At 43.2% G+C, this 20,934-nt stretch overlaps 1 protein-coding gene across 1 annotated transcript in view; it reads left to right on the top strand.

Moving 5' to 3' along the window:
• Positions 1-20,934, top strand: part of DNAJC3 (DnaJ heat shock protein family (Hsp40) member C3) — a 43,056-nt gene that overhangs the window by 21,468 nt on the left and 654 nt on the right. The window contains exons 5-11 of the mRNA XM_071549381.1: positions 10,517-10,669; positions 11,974-12,155; positions 13,428-13,547; positions 15,702-15,807; positions 15,909-16,029; positions 19,817-19,949; positions 20,763-20,911. Of these exons, the coding sequence (XP_071405482.1) occupies positions 10,517-10,669; positions 11,974-12,155; positions 13,428-13,547; positions 15,702-15,807; positions 15,909-16,029; positions 19,817-19,949; positions 20,763-20,911 (964 nt within the window). The remainder of the gene's footprint in view (positions 1-10,516; positions 10,670-11,973; positions 12,156-13,427; positions 13,548-15,701; positions 15,808-15,908; positions 16,030-19,816; positions 19,950-20,762; positions 20,912-20,934) is intronic.

Raw genomic sequence — 20,934 nt, 5'->3', positions numbered from 1 at the left:
GACCCACAAAAGTATAAGGCTTTGGTTGATACTGGCGCTCAATGCACATTAATGCCATCAGGACATGTGGGCTCAGAAACTATTTCTATTTCTGGGGTGACAGGGGGATCTCAAGAGTTGACTGTGCTAGAAGCTGAAGTGAGCTTGACAGGGAGAGATTGGCAGAAACACCCCATTGTGACTGGTCCAGCTGCCCCATGTATCCTGGGCATTGACTACCTCAGGAATGGATATTTTAAGGACCCAAAGGGGCATAGATGGGCTTTTGGAATAGCCACTGTACAGACAGAAGGGATTGAACAATTGAGCTCATTGCCAGGTCTCTCAGAAAGTGCTTCTGCTGTTGGACTGTTGAAAGTTGAGGAACAGCAGGTGCCAACCGCCACCACAACAGTGCACCATAGGCAATACCGAACGAACCGCAATGCTGTGATTCCCATCCATAAGATGATCCGTGAACTGGAGAGCCAAAGGGTGGTCAGCAAAACCCACTCACCCTTCAACAGCCCCATCTGGCCTGTGCGTAAGTCTGATGGAGAATGGAGATTGACTGTGGACTATCGTGGCTTGAATGAAGTTACCCCACCGCTGAGTGCCCCTGTGCCGGACATGCTGGAGCTCCAGTATGAGCTGGAGTCCAAGGCAGCAAAGTGGTATGCCACTATTGACATTGCTAATGCGTTCTTCTCCATTCCTCTGGCACCAGAGTGCAGGTCACAGTTTGCTTTTACGTGGAGGGGCGTGCAGTACACCTGGAACTGACTACCCCAGGGGTGGAAACACAGTCCCACTATCTGTCATGGACTGATCCAGACTGCACTGGAGAAGGGTGAGGCTCCAGAACACCTGCAATACATTGATGACATAATTGTGTGGGGGGACACAGCAGAAGAGGTTTTTCAGAAAGGAAAGAAAATCATCCAGATTCTTCTGGGAGCTGGCTTTACCATCAAACGGAGTAAGGTTAAGGGACCAGCCCAAGAGATCCAGTTCCTGGGAGTGAAGTGGCAGGATGGACGCCGTCAGATTCCAACAGAAGTCATCATTAAGATCACAGCAATGTCTCCACCTACCAGCAAAAAGGAAACTGGCATCCAGCCTCTGGACCCGAATCCTCCGTGCCGTGAGGGCAAGATACCCATTTAAAGAGTATTTAGTGAGTGCTCCAAGAAAGTGGAATACTGCAGAAGAAGGCATCCAGTATCTGCGGGAACTGGCCATGTTGGAGATTATATACTCCGATCCAAATTACTATGACATCTTAGTCCCAGAAAAGATGCCATGCACACAGCCAATGTAAGATAAGGTGATGAATGGGGCCCCTAAGTCTTATATGCCATGTCTGATATCTGCATACCCTCTAAGTATGGACGAGAATGAGATACACGTTGACAAAATGTGTCACTGGATACGGAGAATATCGGAAACCATGAGGGTCCCCTCTAACTACCAGCATTCTTCCCTCTACAGTGGGGAAAGGGTAGGGAGGAATCCTAGACGCTCTGTGTATGAAAAAGAACCTAGAGGCAAAGGTTCTAGAGGTCACAAAGAAAGGTCTCGTTCTCATTCTCATTCAAGTTCCTGTTCTCGTTCTCGGTCCCGTTCCCGTTCTTGGTCACCTCATGCAGCACGAGGGAGAACTAGAGGCCACCAGAGGAATACTAGACGCTCTGTGTATGAAGAAGAACCTAGACGCAGACGTTCTAGAGATCGCAAAGAAAGGTCTCGTTCTTATTCTCGTTCCCGTTCTCGGTCATCTCATGCAGCACAAGAGAAAACTGGAAGCCCCAAGAGTAAAACACAGAGTGAGCGTAGTGTCTTATGGACTGTTCTGCGCGAACTAGGGAAAAACATGAAGAAATGGCACGGTGAACCCACCTCTAAACTTAGAGCCCGAGTGCAAGAATTAAAATGGAAAGTAGCTAGCAAGAAAGCTGTCCACATAGTTGAAGCAAAGACCCCGGAAAAGAAACATCGATCTCCGAGACGCAAAAGAAACAACTCCCCCCATGCTGATGAAGGAGCCTCTGACAGAGCATCCATCGCACACGTCAGATGGAGAATGCTCCGACCAGGAACAACAATAGAGGGGCCCTGCCTCCTGCCAGGAGGAAGAGAGGGACGAAGATAATAATCGGGTTTATTGGGCTGTGTGAGTTCGATGGCCTGGCACATCAGATCCTCAAAAATATCGAGCTTTGGTAGATACTGGTGCCCAATGTACATTAATGCCATCAGAACATGAGAGTAGAGAAACTGTGTCTATTTCTAGAGTAACCGGAAGGTCTCAGGACCTGTCGGTGGTAGAGGCTGACATGAGCCTAACAAGAGACCAATGGGAAAAGCATTCCATTGTGACAAGACCAGAAGCCCCTAGCATTCTTGGTATAGACTATTTAAAAAGAGGACACTTTAAGAACCCAAAGGGGTACCGGTGAGCTTTTGGTGTAGCCACAGTGATTGAAAGAAAATCCAAACAGTTGTCTACTCTCCCTGGTCTCTCAGAAGACCCTTCTGCTGTGAGATTACTCCGTGTCAAAGATCAAGAAGTACCGATGGCCACTGCAACTGTACATAAGCGACAGTATCGTACAAACCGAGATGCTGTGATTCCCATCCATAAAATGATCAGGAAGCTAGAAAGCCAAGGGGTAGTCAGCAAAACACACTCGCCCTTCAACAGCCCTATCTGGCCTGGACGTAAATCAAAAAGAAAATAGAGACTGACTGTAAACTATCGTGGCCTGAATGAAGTTACGCCACCGCTGAGTGCTGCTGTGCCAAATATGTTGGAACTCCAGTATAAGTTCAAGTCCAAAGCAGCAAAGTAGTATGCCACTATTAACATTGCTAATGCATTCTTCTCCATTCCTCTGGCACCAGAGTGCAGGCCACAGTTTGCTTTCACCTGGAGGGGCGTGCAGTACACTTAGAACCGATTGCCCCAAGGGTGAAAACACAGTCCAACCATTTGTCATGAGCTGATCCAAGCCACATTGGAGAAGGGTGAGGCCCCAAAACACATCCAGTATATTGATGATGTCATTGTATGGGGAGACACAGCAGAAGAAGTCTTCGAGAAAGGTCGAAAGATTATTCAGATTCTCCTCAAAGCTAGTTTTGCCATCAAAAAGAACAAGGTCAAGGGACCTGCCAAAGAGATTCAGTTCCTTGGAGTGAAATGGCAAGATGGACGTCGCCAGATTCCAACCGACGTCATCAATAAGATTGTAGCAATAGCTCCACCGACTAACAAAAAAGAGACCCAAGCGTTTCTGGGAGCCATAGGCTTCTGGCGAATGCACATCCCAGAGTACAGCCAGATCGTGAGCCCTCTCTATTTTGTGACCCGTAAAAAGAACATTTTCCAATGAGGTCCTGAACAACAACAAGCTTTCAAGCAGATCAAACAAGAAATCGCACATGCCATGGCTCTTGGACCAGTCAGGACAGGACCAGATGTGAAGAATGTACTTTATTCCACAGATAGAAATAAAGGTCCCTCCTGGAGCCTCTGGCAAAAGTGCCTGGTGAGATACGAAGGCGACCACTTAGTTTCTGGAGCCGAAGCTACAGAGGCTCTGAGGCCAATTACACCCCTATGGAGAAAGAAATCCTAGCGGCATATAAAGGCATACGAGCAGCCTCAGAGGTAATTGGTACTGAAGCCCAGCTTTTCCTGGCACCTCGACTACCAGTGTTAAGCTGGATGTTCAAAGAAAAAGTGCCCCCTACACACCATGCTACCGATGCCACGTAGAGCAAGTAGATTGCTTTGATCACACAACGTGTTCGAATTGGGAGCTCGAATCGCCCTGAAATTCTAGAAATTATAACCAATTGGCCTAAAAGTGGGAACTTCAGCCTAGCAAATGAAGAAAAAAAAGAGTCAGTGAGTCGAGCTAAAAAAGCTCCACCATATAATCAGCTGCCAAATGAAGAGACACGCTACGCCCTTTTCACTAATGGTTCTTGCCGTATCGTAGGGAGGAGCCGAAAGTGGAGAGCAGCTGTGTGGAATCCCACCCAGCAGGTGGCAGAAGCCACTGAGGGGAAAGGCGAATCAAGTCAGTTCGCAGAACTCAAAGCTGTCCAATTAGCCCTAGACATTGCAAAAAGAAAAAGATGGCCAAGGCTCTACTTGTACACCGACTCATGGATGATAACAAATGCTCTCTGGAGATGGCTAGACCGGTGGAAGAAAATAAATTAGAAGCGTAAAGGGAAGCCCATCTGGGCTGCAGATCTGTGGCAAAACATTGCTGCCAAAGTAAAAAAATTAAATGTGAGAGTCCGCCATGTAGATGCCCATGTGCCCAAAAGTCGAGCTAACGAGGAACAAGATAATAACAGACAGGCAGACCGAGCTGCACAGATTAAAGTGTCACAAGTAGACCTCGATTGGCAGCAAAAGGGAGAATTGTTCCTAGCTCAATGGGCCCATGATGCTTCAGGCCATCAAGGCCGGAACGCAATCTATAAATGGGCACGAAACCGAAAGGTGGGTTTAACTGTGGACACTATTTCCCAGGTTATCCGCGATTGTGAAACCTGTGCTGCCATTAAGCAGGCAAAAAGATTAAAGCCCCTTTGGTATGGTGAACGCTGGGACAAGTATAAATACGGAGAGGCCTGGCAAGTTGACTACATCACATTGCCACAGACTAGCCAAGGTAAGCGCTATATGCTTACCATGGTGGAAGCGACCACCGAATGGTTAAAAACATATTCGGTACCACATGCAACAGCCCGGAGTACTATCTTGGGCCTTAAGAAACAAGTCTTGTGAAGGCATGGCACTCCAGATCGCATTGAGTCAAATAATGGAACTCATTTCAAGAACAATCTAGTGGCCACTTGAGCACGAGAGCATGGTATCGAATGGGTATATCACATTCCATATCACGCACCTGCTGCTGGAAAAGTTAAAAAGTGCAATGGACTATTAAAAACAACTCTGAAGGCACTAGGTGAAAGAACCTTCAAGAACTAAGATAAGCATTTAGCCAAGGCCGCCTGGTTGGTTAACACCAGAAGCTCTGTCAATCGAGCTGGTCCTGCCCAAGCAGAATCCCTCCACACGGTTGATAGAGACAAAGTTCCAGCGATTCACTTGAGAGGCATGTTAGGGAAATCTGTCTGGATTACCCCTCCCTCGGGCCAAGACAAACCCATTCGTGGGATTGTTTTTGCCCAAGGGTCCGGAAACACCTGGTGGGTAATGAGGAAAGATGGGGAGATCCAGTGTGTGCCCCAAGGCAATCTAGCCTTGGGGAAGAACTAATGATGTGCTTTGAGTTGTGTTTTGCAGAAAACCAGACACGAGATAAGAAAAACCCAAACAAAGCCAGTACTGGTATCCCATGATGTCCAACGATAAGGCAGGCCTAAACTGTGGACTAGGCCTCAACTTGGAACTGTGACTCTAACCTAAAGGCAATAGAGTAAAGCTGAACTGATGCTAGTGTTAATCCTTGATGACAAGACATCTGCCTTAAAGGACCGCATATGGACTATATATATATATCTGTGTGTGTGAGATATAAGCAAATACAATAATACAAAGATTGCGTGGAAAGACCAGTGTAGAATAAGGGGTGGAGAATGTAATGGTTTGACCCAAGGCCTTCCCCAGTAACCATTGTATCTAAAGAAGTTACAAGTATTCCACACGTGTCTTCCACGTAGCAGTAGGAGAGTGGTTTTTTTTTTTTTTTTTCCGGTCCTTGGCTGAGGAGCTGGAGGGAGGTGGTGGAGGTCTGGTCCCTCCGGTCCCTGGTGTTTCTCCTGTCCTGGGTGAGATTGTTTCATTCTGGTTCCCCTTACTTAAGGTTTTTAATTGTGTTTGTTTAATTCATTCGGTTTCTTTGGGTTGGGTTGGTGTCTTCCCTATTTTCCAGCTAATCAATCCCCTTTTCTCCCTTCCCCTCTCCCCTGGGGGGTGGGATCCTACGTATTGTGTATACAGTGTGGTTTGTAAATGTTAGTAAATATAATTTATTCTTTTTATTCAGTTCAGTTTCTTTAAAGTGCGTTTCTTTTCAGTTTTTTTTTCCCCTTTCCTTTGCTGGGAAAGTTCTGGGAGGGGGAAGGGGGGCCAGTCCAGGGTTGGCAACAGCTAGGCCAAACCTGCGACAGAAACACAAGCCTTCCTGGGTGCCATAGGGTTCTGGAGGATGCATATCCCAGCATACAGTCAGATCGTAAGCCCTCTCTACTTGGTAACCCGTAAGAAGAATGATTTTCACTGGGGCCCTGAGCAGCAACAAGCCTTTGACCAGATCAAGCATGAGATTGCTGAGGCTGTAGCCCTTGGACCAGTCAGGACAGGACCAGACATACAGAACATGCTCTACTCCGCCGCCGGGAATAATGGCCTGTCTTGGAGCCTTTGGCAGAAGGTGCCTGGTGAGACTTGAGGCCGACCACTTGGATTCTGGAGCCGAGGCTACAGAGGATCTGAAGCCAACTATACCCCAACAGAGAAAGAGATCCTAGCCGCCTATGAAGGAGTTCAAGCCGCCTCAGAGGTGATTGGCACGGAAGCACAGCTCTTTCTGGCACCTTGACTACCAGTGCTGAAGTGGATGTTGTCAGGACAGGCTGCCTCTGCACATCACGCCACTGATGCTACCTGGAGCAGGTGGATTGCCCTGATTACGCAGCGCGCCCGTATAGGAAAATCAAATGGCCCTGGGATCCTGGAAATCATCACGAACTGGCCTGAAGGTGAAGATTTTGGTCTAGCAGATGAAGAGGAAGAGCAGGTGACACGTGCGGAACAAGCTCCACCACACAATCAATTGCCAGAAGAAGAAATACGCTACGCCCTCTTCACCGATGGCTCCTGTCGCATTGTAGGGACTAATCGCAAATGGAAAGCAGCTGTATGGAGTCCCACCCGACAAGTTGCAGAAGCTACTGAAGGAGAAGGTGGGTCGAGTCAGTTTGCAGAGCTTAAAGCCGTGCAGTTGGCCCTGGACATTGCTGAACGAGAGAAATGGCCAAAGCTTTACCTCTACACCGACTCATGGATGGTGGCCAATGCTCTCTGGGGATGGTTAGACCGATGGAAGAAAACCAATTGGAAACACAGAGGGAAACCCATTTGGGCTGCTGATATATGGCAAGACATCGCCACCCGAGTAGAGAAGCTGATTGTGAGAGTCTGCCACGTAGACGCACACGTGCCCAAAAATCGGGCCAATGAGGAACATCTCAACAACCAACAGGCAGACCGAGCTGCACAAGTGAAAGTATCACAGACAGATCTGGACTGGCAGCACAAGGGAGAGCTGTTCTTGGCTCGACGGGCCCATGATGCCTCGGGCCATCAGGGCAGAGATGCCACTTATAAATGGGCATGAGACCGAGGGGTGGATTTAACCATGGACATTATCTCTCAGGTTATCCATGACTGTGAGACATGTGCTGCCATTAAGCAGGCTAAGAGAGTGAAGCCCCTGTGGTATGGTGGGCGCTGGGATAAGTATAAGTACGGGGAGGCCTGGCAGGTTGACTACATCACACTGCCACAGACCCGCCAAGGCAAGCGCTATGTGCTCACCATGGTGGAAGCAACCACAGGGTGGCTGGAGACACACCCAGTGCCTCACGCCACTGCTCGGAACACCATCCTAGGCCTGGAAAAACAAGTGCTGTGGCGACATGGCACCCCAGAGCGAATTGAGTCAGATAATGGAACTCATTTCAAGAACAGCTTAGTTGCTACCTGGGCGAGAGAGCACGGCATAGAGTGGGTGTATCATATCCCCTACCATGCACCAGCTGCCGGGAAAGTTGAGCGGTGTAATGGACTGTTGAAAACCACTTTGAAGGCGTTGGGTGGAGGGACTTTCAAACACTGGGATCAACACTTCGCAAAGGCTAAATGGCTAGTCAACACTAGAGGCTCTGTCAATCGAGCCAGTCCTGCCCAATAAGAACCCCTTCACACTGTAGATGGAGACAAAGTTCCTGTAATACACCTGAGAGGTATGCTAGGGAAAACAGTCTGGATTAACCCTGCCTCAGGCAAAGGCAAACCCATTCGTGGCGTTGTCTTTGCTCAAGGATCTGGTTCCACCTGGTGGGTGATGCAGGAAGATGGAGAGACACGATGTGTACCTCAAGGGGAACTTATCTCTGGGTAAACGACTCATATTACTGTATTTGTAAACACTTAAATATTTGAAAGAAAATTTAAGTTTAATGTAGAGTATTGGCATGGAAGAGAATTTAGGGGTGGATAATGTTGTAGTTTGGGATTATTATGTAAATTCTCTCCCCTGCCACTTAACTGCCCAGGCCAGCAGTTAACAAAAGAAGTAGTTAACTGTTGATCACTTGGGTGGGGGCAGGTTTGTCTCTTTTGGTTTTTTTGGATATTCTTTGCAGTCTTGGCTCGGCGGAACGCGGGAGTGGGGGCTTGGAGAAGGCAGGCTGCCCTGCTGGTTACTGCTGGGGCTTTCCTGGCTGTCTTGCTGCTGCTGTGCCCAGACTGCTTGCTGCTGCCTGCCCCTGACTGCTTTTTCTGGCCACGCGGCTGCTGCTGCCTGCCCTGGACTGCTGTTCTGGCCGCGTTGCTGCTGCTGCTGCCTGCGCCTGACTGGTTCTGACCACGTTGCTGCTGCTGCCTGCATTGGATTTGCTTCTGGTTGCTCGTACTTTTCTGCTTCTTGGACGGGGAACACGGGGAAGAGACTGAGTCCATCTGAAAGCTCACTGCTCGTCTGTCTCGCTGGAGAGAGACTGAAACTCACTCTGCAGCCAGCCGGGCTGTGACATGGACACTTAAGTATAACTTTTCCTCACGGAGGAAAACCTACTGGGTTTTGTTGTTTGCTTTTTTTTTTCTTTCTCTTGTGGTGTTGGGGAAGTGGGTTGCACTAATCTGTTTACATACATACACACATATATATATATATATATCTATAATCAGTTATCCTTCTTGTATTAAAATTCCTTTTCTTAAATTTGATAAAGAATGGTGTGATTATCGGGGAGGAGGCCCCTCCCCTGCTTGTGGGTAAACATTTTGTTTTTTTCCCCTCAAACCAAGACATGGGTGCATAACATCATGGGTTTATAGGCAGAGTTCTAACCAGAGGAAAAGCCTCTTTGAGACTTTTATTAGGAATCAGCCTACAAAGAAGACTCTTTGATCAAATTTGTCTTCTCTTGCTGAAGGACAGCATAGGGAAGAAAGGAGACTTTTCGTGTCTAAGTACAACTTGTTCCATTTTACCTGGCAAAAATCAACTACATCAGGTTCATAAGGACTTAAATGAAGAATTGAAGACAAAGTGTGGGACCTGTACATGCTTTTGATGCTGCATTTGGGGTCATTCCTTTCATATACTTAAGTATTAGAAGCAGGAGAAATTATGTTAAAGGACTTCTGAGGGCTGGCTTGAATTACATTAGAGACATAAGCACAAAACAGGAGTGTTTCAAGAACTTACTGGTGAGAAAAAGGGAAGAGGCCACTTGGAGATAAATGAAGAAAAAATGTAGTGAATGCCTTTGAGGACTCATTGACTTTAGTGAACATTCTGTGTATAGAATGCAAGATAATGCAAGTTTTGATTGTAAAACAAACAACAAAAAATCAAGTCATGCTGATTTTAAAACTCTGGAAGTCATTCTGATCAGCAACAAGTGTGAAGCCAGTGCTTAATCCTACAAATTACTTCCTGGCTTTGCTAGAGAATGGCTGAGATTCTTTCTGGCCCATATTTATCTTCCTGGGTAAGAGCAAAGTTGCCTGCGAGATTTTATTTGATTTATTTATTTGGAAATATAAAGTTGCTTAAACAAATGAAGGCAAGTAACTTGTAACCCCTTCTACTTGCTCAGAGTGAGGGGTTTGAGTAGTGAGAGTCCTTGTAGACAAGACTTTAGACTTGTTTAAAAGCTACCTAAGAAACAAAGAGCATAAACACCCAGTTGATCCCAGCTGAGCGTTTCTATCAGCTGCAGCCTTTTAACTTGCTGCTGCAGCCACTTTTTTGAGGGAAAATTTAAGAAACACAGGTTTACAGTAACGCTGCTTGAGATATATTTATCTCTGTCATGAATTTATAAATGTGTATTGTGCTTAAAGTGAGGGATGCAATTATGCCACATGGTTACACTGTCTACTGATGCTGAGGAATGCAGAGTTTAATAACTGTGTGCAGAGAGATGAATTAATTAGGATACAACTGAGAGGTCCACAACTTCCAGTGGGTGATGGGGGGACAGTGACTGCTGTGTATGATGTGTCCAGTGGGTAAGGAATCAAGCATGGTGAGGGGGAGGAATTGATTCTCTTTGACTTCTGACATCTTACATTAGAGCTCAAAATGCCTTTTCTTTTTTCTAAAGTTTGGACATGAAAACCCTTCAGTCAAATTTTGAAACTAATTTTGCTTTGTTTGCAGCTTTAGTCAGTTCTCCATGATATGATTATTAATGGGGCAAAAAGAGATCCTTGATCAAGCATTTCAGTCTCTCTCCTTGTTAATATTTGCAGCTCAAATCCAATCCCAGCAATAATGAGGAAAAAGAAGCCCAGACTCAGCTGACAAAATCTGATGAGCTGCAGCGCCTGCATTCACAAGCATTATCTGCCTACCAGCAAGAGGATTACGAAGCTGCTATTTCTCTTCTTGATGAAATCTTGGCAGTAAGTGTTAAGTAAAATGGTCCTGTGAAAGGAAAGTAAGAGCTTCTGTTTGACATCTGTGTGTTTTGTTTAATCTCTTTTTCACTGATGTGAAAACACTTGGTGTAACTGGTTTAGTTTTGCTGAGCACTTTGACTCCATAATGAAGTTGGAGAGCGGAGAAGGCTGAGCACTATCTGCAAAAAAAGTCAAAATAATAGTTTGTAGTTTGGGTTAAAGATACAGCTTCAGCTAAACTTCTGTTATAGATAGCCTTATCAATTATACTTTCCTATTTTGCCACAGTTTGGTGTTTGGGGAAGATGGGTAAAGAGTTGTTCTGGAATAAATAAATGAAGTTTTGTCAAATACAGGAGGTGTAGGTTCTTCCATCTGGATTTTTCATTGCCTACGTGCAGACAGTTTTTGTCCTGAGAAAATGAAGTAACAAAAGATCAAAACTTCCCCCAAAGTTAAAGATGTATATAGTTAGCTGAATTTTCATCTTGTTCCGTAGGTATTTATATTTGTTCAGTCTTCATTGGTATAGGTAGTCTGATAGTGTAATTGCAAATAATTAGATCATGTGGGAATTTTGTGTGTCATATAGAAATAGATATTACAAGACAGTGCTGTGACTTCACATACAAATTAGCACTGTTAACTTGGAATTTACAACATTGGAACTTTGCTGAAGAAACTGCCACAGTGCAGGAGTTTGTTTATGGGAAGGGGAACTGGAAAAGCAGAAAAGCCTCCTCTAAAATGATAGTTTACAAACAACTGATAAGACACAGAATTAATTCTGTAAACCAAATTTGGTAGGCAGCTCCTTATGAGTAATTATTTTTGCCCTACTATGACATTATTACCTTTCTGTATTTTTAAAATCTGGATACTAAGGTCAAATTTTGTGGAGCTGCATCTTACCCAGAGGCTTCTTCCTACAGGACAACTGACAGCTTGATTCTTGCTGTTCATTAGCTCTGTTCTTTTGGGAAGATATAATAATTTATGATTCTGATATCCTTTCCTGGAGGCTCAACAGACTGTCCTGGTTTAAGTAGTGCCAGTAGATTTAATTCATCTCCCTGCATGAGCTCATTGAATAATTTACAAATTTTTCAGGCCTCTGTTTCTATTTGGGCAGGTGCATCACAGCATCCACCAGGAAGCAGAGATGTTAATTTCTTGAGCTCTGCATGCAGCTTGAACCTTATGCTATTGCAGTTGGCAAAGTGAAATTAAATGGGATTTTTCTTTTGGGGAGAAAAAGAAGTGAAGTGTTATGGACCAAACCCAAGCTTTCATTTTGATTTCTCAAGGTCTGTGTTTGGGATGCAGAGCTACGTGAACTTCGAGCAGAGTGTTATATAAAGGAAGGGGAACCAAGCAAAGCTATTAGTGACTTGAAAGCTGCTGCCAAATTAAAGAATGATAATACTGAAGCCTTCTATAAAATCAGCAAAATATATTATCAGCTGGGGGACCATGAATTATCGCTCAGGTAATTTTACTATTTGCTGTAACCATTATAATTGACAGAAAATGTACCTATGTAGGTCATGATAAACCATGAAATACCAATTTGTGTGGGTTTTGAATGGAGCAACTACCATTGTTTGTTTAAATAGAAGGGCAGAGTATGTGTCTGTCAGAGTTGCTTACAAGTGCTGTCTGCACTGTATTTCTCCATCCTGGAAGGAAGTGCTACTCTAAACTTGCTTTGGTGGAGCCTGTTTTTTAACCTTGAACCTCTATGCAAGTGAAGTTTACAATGCATTAAGGTTAGAGGCTTGAGAATAAATAAAAACTACAGGAGCATCCAGGTACGAAGAGCTGGAGGTCCAGAGCTGTTGACCTTTCATCCCTGCAGACAGTGTCCAGTATTTTGGATGGCTATTCGATAATGTCCTACCCTTTTATTCAAATTGACTTATGTTTAAGGTCTTACCCCCATATGTCCCCAGTCAGTCTGGCAGATAACAGTCCGGATTGGGCACGGGCAGGGTTCTTTCCTCTGTGCCCACCTGGACAGGTGATGTAATTGCTTCTTTTTGCACAGAAGTGGTTTCTGTGCTGATCGTGGTCTCAGATGTGCTACTTTCATCTGCAGACTCCTTCCAATGTGGTTTTGGCCACAATGTCTAGTAAGAGGTGAAGAGAACTGAAAAACCCGGAGTTTCTTTTCTTGGCTGGGGGATGGAAAATGCATGGGATTGTTTGAAACTGCAAAAATTCATTTTGCAGCTGGGCAAAAGTAACACCGAACTAATTGCTTTTCATTAGGCATACCCTTTTCAGAGTATACTTAATCTGGAGAGCTCATAGGTCACTTCTGTGCTGACTTTTGGTAGCTGGATGTCACTTTCCATAGTGATTTCAAGAATAGGTTTTTGATTTTTAAAGGTACGACTGATAATTTTGTAATATTTCTCAGTTACAACTGATTGTAATTTTCCAGTATATTTATGTGATGACTGCTGAGTTTTTTTTCTTCTGTTCAGTCAGTTATTAATGTAACACTTAATCTTTTGCATATTTGGCAATACAAAATAATTAAAACTAAAGCCAAACAAATATCCCTGTATATTCTGGGAGACTATTTTGTTGGTCTTGCTTTAACTTAATTTTTTTTGATGAAAGGAGAGATGATGTAAAGAAGTCAACTGTTGTTCTGGACAGGTTGTCTATGTTGCATTGCATTCCTAGGTGAAATTTCATAGTATGGGTGATATATTTCATTTTTTTTACCTTCTCCTTACCTCCCTGCGAAAAGTGAAGTCCGGGAGTGTCTGAAACTGGACCAAGATCATAAGCAGTGTTTCTCTCTCTATAAGCAAGTGAAGAAACTCAATAAACAGATTGAGTCAGCAGAGGAATTCATCAGAGAAGGCAGGTAAGTATTCACTGCTACATTAGAAAAAAAAAAGAAAAAACCCCACTACTGAGGCACCAAGTTATTGATTGAGGAGCTGATTAAATGATGCTTTTTGCATCTGTCAGTTGAAGTGGATAACTGAGTACAGCTCCCAAATTACAATTAGAATAAATATTGACTTGCATAGCGACAATCCTATTCTGATTCCTTCCGATGCCACTGTCTCCTCTTTGCGTACTTAACTTCTTTCTGCAGCAGGTAGTAAGACCAAGACAGGGATAACAGTTTTCAGCTCTCGTATATTATTACGCAGCACTGATGAGGCCACACCTGGAGTGCAGGGCTCCCCTCTGCAGGAGAGATGAAGCTACTGAGAAAGTCCAGTGAAGTCCCACTAAGATGACTGGGGAACTGCAGCATCTCTTTACTGCAAGGAAAGGCTGAGATGGCTGGGACTGTTTGAGCCTTCTCTGCTACAGGGTGGTCTCATCAATGTACCTGAAAGGAGGGTGCCAAGAGGGCAGAGCCAGGCTCTGCTCAGTGATACCCTGTGACAGAATCAGGCCAAGAGGTGCAAACTGAAATTCCCCTTGAACATAATGAAATGCTTTTTACTACCTTCTCATTTCCAGTGGTGCAGGTTGCCCAGAGAGGTTGTGGAGTGTCCCCACTTTGGAGCTATTAAAAAACTGTTTGGACACAATCCTGGGCAGCCGATGTGAGCTGTGGGGTTGGACCAGATGATTTCCAGAAGTGCCTTCCTAAAGTAAACAATTTTCGGCAGAGAGAAAGGACTTCACCAACAAGCTTGTGAAGTTTATAGTGAAGACATTTTATTACACAAAGCACACAGTTTATATAGGGTTAGGACTACAGCTTATTGGCTAAAAGAGTTACACACCACCACGCCAGATACTTCAATTGGTTAAAGCCTATCTTTCACAAGTCCCATGTTTATATTATTTCATCCTGGCTGTTTTCGTGCACCTGCAGAGTCCTGTGAATTCCTACTATGTGAATTCTTGGGGAGTAACCTCCTCCCTATCAGCCAGCAGCAGCTGAGCTCCTTGTTGCTTCTGGCTGACAGCTCAGTCTCACAGGGTTTTTCTATAGATCTGAATTGCTCACTTTTGATTTTACTGTAACAACGCCTTCCAACGTCAACGTTTCTGAAATTAAAGGACCACATTTTCAGACAAAAACCACCTAGTAACTCTGCAGTGCGTTGGTGGCAAAAATGGGTCTGACCAATGGACTTTTTTTTATGCACCCTTCCAAACTGATAGACAGTGCCTCTGTATTCTTCTGTTTCTTGCTTTACTTCAGTTTTATGTGTTCTCAAGCACATGACATCAAACTGTAAGGACCTCTAACAAATCATTAGACATTGTCAAGGTGGGTTTTTAAAATGAAGTGCATCAGGAATGTGAATAAGCACAGCTGAGGTCAGTTTTATTAAGCCATCAGTCTGTTTGAACTCTCTTCACTTCCTTAATCTAGTATCAGCACAGTTTCAGGGAGTCTTCTGAGAGCTTGAATTTCTCTAGCTCATAGCAACACATGGGTTCAGTCACTCTTGCATTTTAAGATAAATGTTCTAATCCATTTCTTGCTCAAACCATGGAACTTTAGCATCTTTCAGACCTTCACAGCAAAAATACATTTTACTGTGTGACTTGTGAAGAAGAAAAGGAGAAAGCAATGACCTAATTCAGGCTGGCATAAAGAACTTTTTTGTACCTATGTGAATAGGTACCTTTTGTACCCTGCAGACAGTACAGTGCTTGCAGCAAGACTCCAGACTTAACTCCGTCTCAGATATTGGAGAGGGAGTTCCTTATTTTCAAGTGCAGAGTGCCCTGCTGGATAGGAGGCACATCTAGAGACTGCTGGCTGTGCTTGGTGAGGGTGGGTAGTTACTGTCTGCTGCAAAAGCCTGCCAGGCTTAGTGCCTGCGCTTCTGTCTCAGAAAAGGGAATAGGGATGTAATTCTTGAAGGGGCTGCAAGTTTTCTTCATTCTGTTGTCTCACAGCTCACCTTTAAGGCCATTAACATTAAGGTACATTGCTAGGAGGATGTGAAAATCTGTGAATTTCACAATTGGTAAATAAATTGCAACACCCTAAGATAGTGGTCACATCTCATGATATTTTGCTTTATGATTTAAACAGGTATGAAGATGCTGTCAGTAAATATGAATCTGTAATGAAAACTGAGCCAGAAGTCCCAATTTATGCTACTCGTGCCAAAGAAAGAATCTGTCACTGCTTATCAAAGGTAACTCTGCTTATCTCCCTCTGTAAACTTCTTTAAGACAGACAAACACCAAACAAAACACCCACAACTACATGAATTTTGTTTTACTTTCTCCTCTCTAGAATCAGCAGGCCACAGAAGCCATAAAACTTTGTACAGAAGTTCTGCAACTGGAACCAACCAATGTGAATGCTCTGAAAGACAGAGCAGAAGCTTATTTGCTGGAAGACCTGTATGAAGAAGGTACAGTTGCATGCAGTTGGCAGATACTTTTTTGTGGACATTTAAAATGCACTCAGTGTTTCAAAGGGTTTTTTTTAACATATACTTTGATTCTACACGATGTTATCATCCTTAATTAGCACTGGTAGTTGCAGATTTACAAAATTACTTGGTGGTAATTTTGCCTTGATTAGTGTAAGTGGAAAGTACTTGTTTTATCTACAGCAGAGTTGTCTTTACAACAGTGGGCTGTGCTCAGGGTGTTTGGTGAAACTGTACGGCTCACTCAACTCAAACATGTTTTATACAATCAACAATGTAGGACACTTGTGTTTAGAGGTAAAAGGTAATTATAGTTGGGTTGATGTAAATCCATGTTAAGACCTCAATTTTAATGTCTTGACATGGCAGCATGAAATACTGTTCTATCCCCTGGCATGCATTGAGGGCAGAGGAAGTTAACAGCCTTTGCTCCACCTCCATGGATCTCTGTAGAGCTGCTAAAAGCAGTAAACTGAATCTATTCCTGAGGTTGCATTTTCCATATGGAGTTTCTGTAGAACACATGCTATTCTATAGAATCATAGAAATGACCTCTATGATTATCAAGGCTGTTAACCCAGTGCTGCCAAGTCCAGCACTAAACCATGTTCCCATGTGACACATACAAAACCTCCAAGGGTGGTGACTCTACTCCTGCAAATTAGAGGAAAAAGAAGTTTTGTAACAAGGTTCTGCATAAATTCAGAAAGCCTGCTTGGTTTTGTGCTGGAGCAAATGCCTTCCTATTACAGGATACAAGGAAACAGAGAGAAACTTGGGATCTGGGAGAGCTTATTTCCCAGGCTGGTGCCTGCAAGGCTTGGCCTAGCCTGGTTCCAAGTGAACAACCATTCTAGAATAGAACTGTGCTGCTCCAGGTCACTGTTCTTTAGTGTATGCTGTGCCTTCCTCCTGTGCTTGACAGTAGTGAGGTGGTTGTAGTTACACTCTGCCTTCCAGCAGAGCCTGCATAAACAGCATTACAGCCCATTAAGGTTAGTCTGCCTGGAGGTGTCTTCATTTATCCTTGCATTTTAACTGCTTTAGAATGATGGCTGATTTGTCTTCGCTGTAGAGAACAGTAGAGCAATGAAAATTGTAGTCTCATATTTAAAGGGGCAAACTGATTCTCATTCTTCCCTCAAAAATTTTTCAAGATGGAGGCATCTATTTTCCTGTTAAAGGCAGGGAATTTCAAAATACTTGTAATTCAGAATTTTGATGGCGATTATTGCTAAATGTTCATGATATGCTTCGGTATGTGTAGCTGAGTTAATCAAATGGTTTTAATTACTTTATAATCACATGTGATCCAGGGCTTGTCTACAGAGACAGATGTGTAATGACTCCCTTTCTGGCATAACTCTTAAGTACAGAAGTCTATTTGTCTAAAGCACAAGTTTTGTCAAAGAAGGAAAAAAACTACCTTGCTGTTGCAAAATTGGCCAGGACAAACTAATTTCTCCCTCCCCCCTCCCCTACTACTACTGGCAGAGGTTTCAGCAAGAGCATAAGTGGTCCTGTTATTTCTCTAACAGTCTTGGCTGTAGGTTGTCTGCAGTTACTCATGTTTGATAGGAAATTGGCCTCTATTACATATGCAGAATTGATCTCAGTCTCTGTTTTAAAAATGCAGACAAGGTCCCAAAGCCAGCAAAGTTGTTTAGAGATACAGTGGGATTACCTTTTGAGAAAGCGTGAAGGCTCTTTTACTGGGAGGAGGAGAGTTAGATTTGACTGAAGTATTTCAATTGAAAGTGTCACTGGAAACTAGTTGTTCCTTTCATGTCGTGGAACAGGATGAAAAGAAGAAAGGGTGTTTTCTGGAATAGCAGGCCAGTAAGCAGCAGCAGTGACTCTTCTGTTGGTTTGTGAGGTACTAGTGCTTTTAGAAATAGTAGCTCAAAAGTATTGGTTCAGTATCTCACTTGACATACTGTGAATTAGTAATAAGTCTCCTGATTTCATAGCAAACATATTGTCATGAAGAAGCTGCCATCGTGCTCCACCTACTTCCAAGCCTCACCCCTCAAGTGGAGAGAGCAATTAGCTCTCTGAAAGAAGAAAATTCCTGCACTGGAGTGTACTGTCAAAACTGAAATGTGAAAGAGCAGAATGTACTTGCTGGGCGTGTTCCCTCTGCAGTGAGCAGCACTGAAAACCTTACCTTCCCATGTGCTTAACGCTTGCAGTCTTTAAATAAGGAAGCTGATTTAAAAAAAGAAGAGCAATCCAATACTGTCGTGGCAGATCCCTGAGCTGACTGGTTTCCCCCAGTGGTGCCCGCTGTAGGTGATGTGCTGCTCAGTGAATCTGAGCAATCTGATCTGCGCTTGGCAGGACGTTGTGGTGGGACCTCCCAGTACTACATGAAGCAGATTAAGTACTCTGGTGCTTAAAGTTATTGGAGCAGTAAAGCAGCACAACGAAACCCTGCATTTTCATTATTTTCATCAGTTTCAACAGCATATATTGGGCACACACATTAGTTCACACTCCTGGGTTTTTGTTGGTTTTTGGTTTTTGTTTTAAATGACTGGACAAATTATTAAAAATATCAGTAGAAGCCAAAATGCTTTGTTCAAGCAGCAAATGACAGTGTCCAGTGATGAGAAAATGAAGAGAAGTTTTGTTTTGCTTGTAATAGCCTGTGAAACTGTTGGGGCACTGGCAATACTTTTTGGATTTTTTTCTTTTCCCCAGTAATGGAAACAAGATTGCAGTGGTATCAAATGTCTGGGTAATATAAATTCATTAGCACTTCCTGCTGTCTTGCTCAGAAACAGTGAAAAACAAATGTAACACCTGCTGAGAAATAGCATCTGCTTGGAAATAATCTGATGCAAGTACTTTGTCTAACTTGAGAAACCTTGGAGACTTGGATCTGCAAATGAGACCTTGAGGATTATAACAGTGAAAGAAGAGTAGTCTCATTAAAGACTTTGATAGTTGCTTCCCCTGATAAATTCTGATATAAAATAATAAATAAACTTGGTGTCTTAAGCATTGTTACCACTTACAGTAATAATAGAGTTTACTTAAAAAAAAAGTGTAGACCTCAAATGTTTTAAAAATTCATGAATACATTGCAGCATCCCTCTTGCTTTCATTCCTGAGAAATGCAGCTCTTGAAACAAAAGTGAGAGTATGCTGTTGGAAAGAAACCCAAATATAACTGTCTTCATCTTATGTATGCAGAGGTGTAAAAAGCCAATATTAATCTTTCCGTATCAGTATGAACTTTCTGGCAGTCTGAACTCTGTCTTTATAGTCATTAAAGAGGAAGAGACTTTCTATTGTATGATAAAGTGCAGCCTGGGGGAGGAGAATGAATATTAAAGACTCTGGATCCTGCATCCTGCAGTTGAACAGCAGTGTGGGACTAACATCGGGCAGTGGCGCTTCAAGTAGTAGTTGCTGAATCCTGCTTGTTGGCTCCTGTTCCCTGCTCCCACTTCTGGGTGCTTGTTATGTTATTCCTGTGCCTGTTGCAACATCTAGAGAGTTTTGTGACCTGCATCTGGTAACTTCTCTTCTCCTTCATTTCCCACAAGTGTAATGAACCTAAAGAAAGAAAATTACCTCATTTATATGTGAAAGTGAATTTCCTCTACTCCAAGGTTTTCTAATTTAGAGAAAAATATTTTAAAATGTCAAGTTGAAATGAAAGTTTTGCAGCAAAGCTTGAGTTTTTTGAGTGGTTGAGTTCTTTAAATGGAAGTTTATAGAGTTGTGTAATCTTCTTTCATTCACTTTTTAATAAAAGCTATTAAAGACTATGAGACTGCTCAAGCCAATAGTGAAAATGACCAGCAGATTCGGGAGGGGCTCGAACGTGCCCAGAGAATGCTGAAGCAATCACAGAAGAGGGATTACTATAAAATCCTGGGAGTAAAAAGGTGAGATATTAATTCCAGAGATGGTGATGTGAAAGTTGGTTATTTAAACCAGCACATATAGGGCTGTTCACTTGAATTTGTTCTGCTGAGTGTTCCTGTATCTTGCTACCTTCACTTTGCTGCTGTACTAATTTAATAGTGTTCAGCTTGTAAGTAGCATTTGTTTATAGTCCTTTAGAAGGAATGGAAGAACAACATTGACAAGAGGGCGAATAAATCATTTGGCAAGAAATTCTTAGTACAGATGATTGCCAGTCCGGCGAATGAATTGGGGAAGAACTGGAGACTGGCAAGAATTACTAAAAGCAACAAAAATTACAATTGTGGCAGTTACTGTGATAGATGAGAAGAATTTGGAAGGACTAACTGAAATGGATAAAAAATACTTTCCATTAACCTCGAGAAATCAACAAGTTCCCTTTCTAGTCAGGAGCAGGCAGATGTCCAGTTCTGAACTAGTGTTGATCATCCTTCCAATCCTGAACTACTTTGATCTCTGCTTTTTGTGTTTTTTGTTACGAATGCAAATTCTTCAGACTGGGAACTGTATTCTGCATAGTGTGTGGCAGTAGCACCTTTCCCAGTAAAGTAAATGGGGGTGAAATAAGAGTGAATGATCTTTGTTTAAAGTTGCAACCTGCTTGCTTTGTTTTGTGTAAGGAATCTTCAGTGCCACTTGCAGAGGATTGACTAGCACCTTACAATTTTTCTCATGCCCTTAATTACTGTCTCAGTGTTTAAAATAAGCCTGTAGATTCTTTAGTGTGACATGTGAATTAGAGAATTAAGTTCTTTGTAATTTTATCTATCCAGAAATGCTCGAAAGCAAGAAATCATAAAAGCTTACAGAAAGCTGGCATCCCAGTGGCATCCTGATAACTTCCAAAGTGAGGAAGAAAAGAAGAAAGCAGAAAAAAAGTTCATTGATATAGCAGCAGCTAAAGAAGTCCTCACCGACCCAGGTAATAATGCAGTGACTTTTTAC

Source organism: Pithys albifrons, chromosome 1 (assembly GCF_047495875.1).
Source record: "Pithys albifrons albifrons isolate INPA30051 chromosome 1, PitAlb_v1, whole genome shotgun sequence".
NCBI classification, from domain to species: domain Eukaryota; kingdom Metazoa; phylum Chordata; class Aves; order Passeriformes; family Thamnophilidae; genus Pithys; species Pithys albifrons.
Note: the sequence above shows the minus strand (reverse complement) of the source record. Positions and strands in the feature narration are given on the sequence as shown.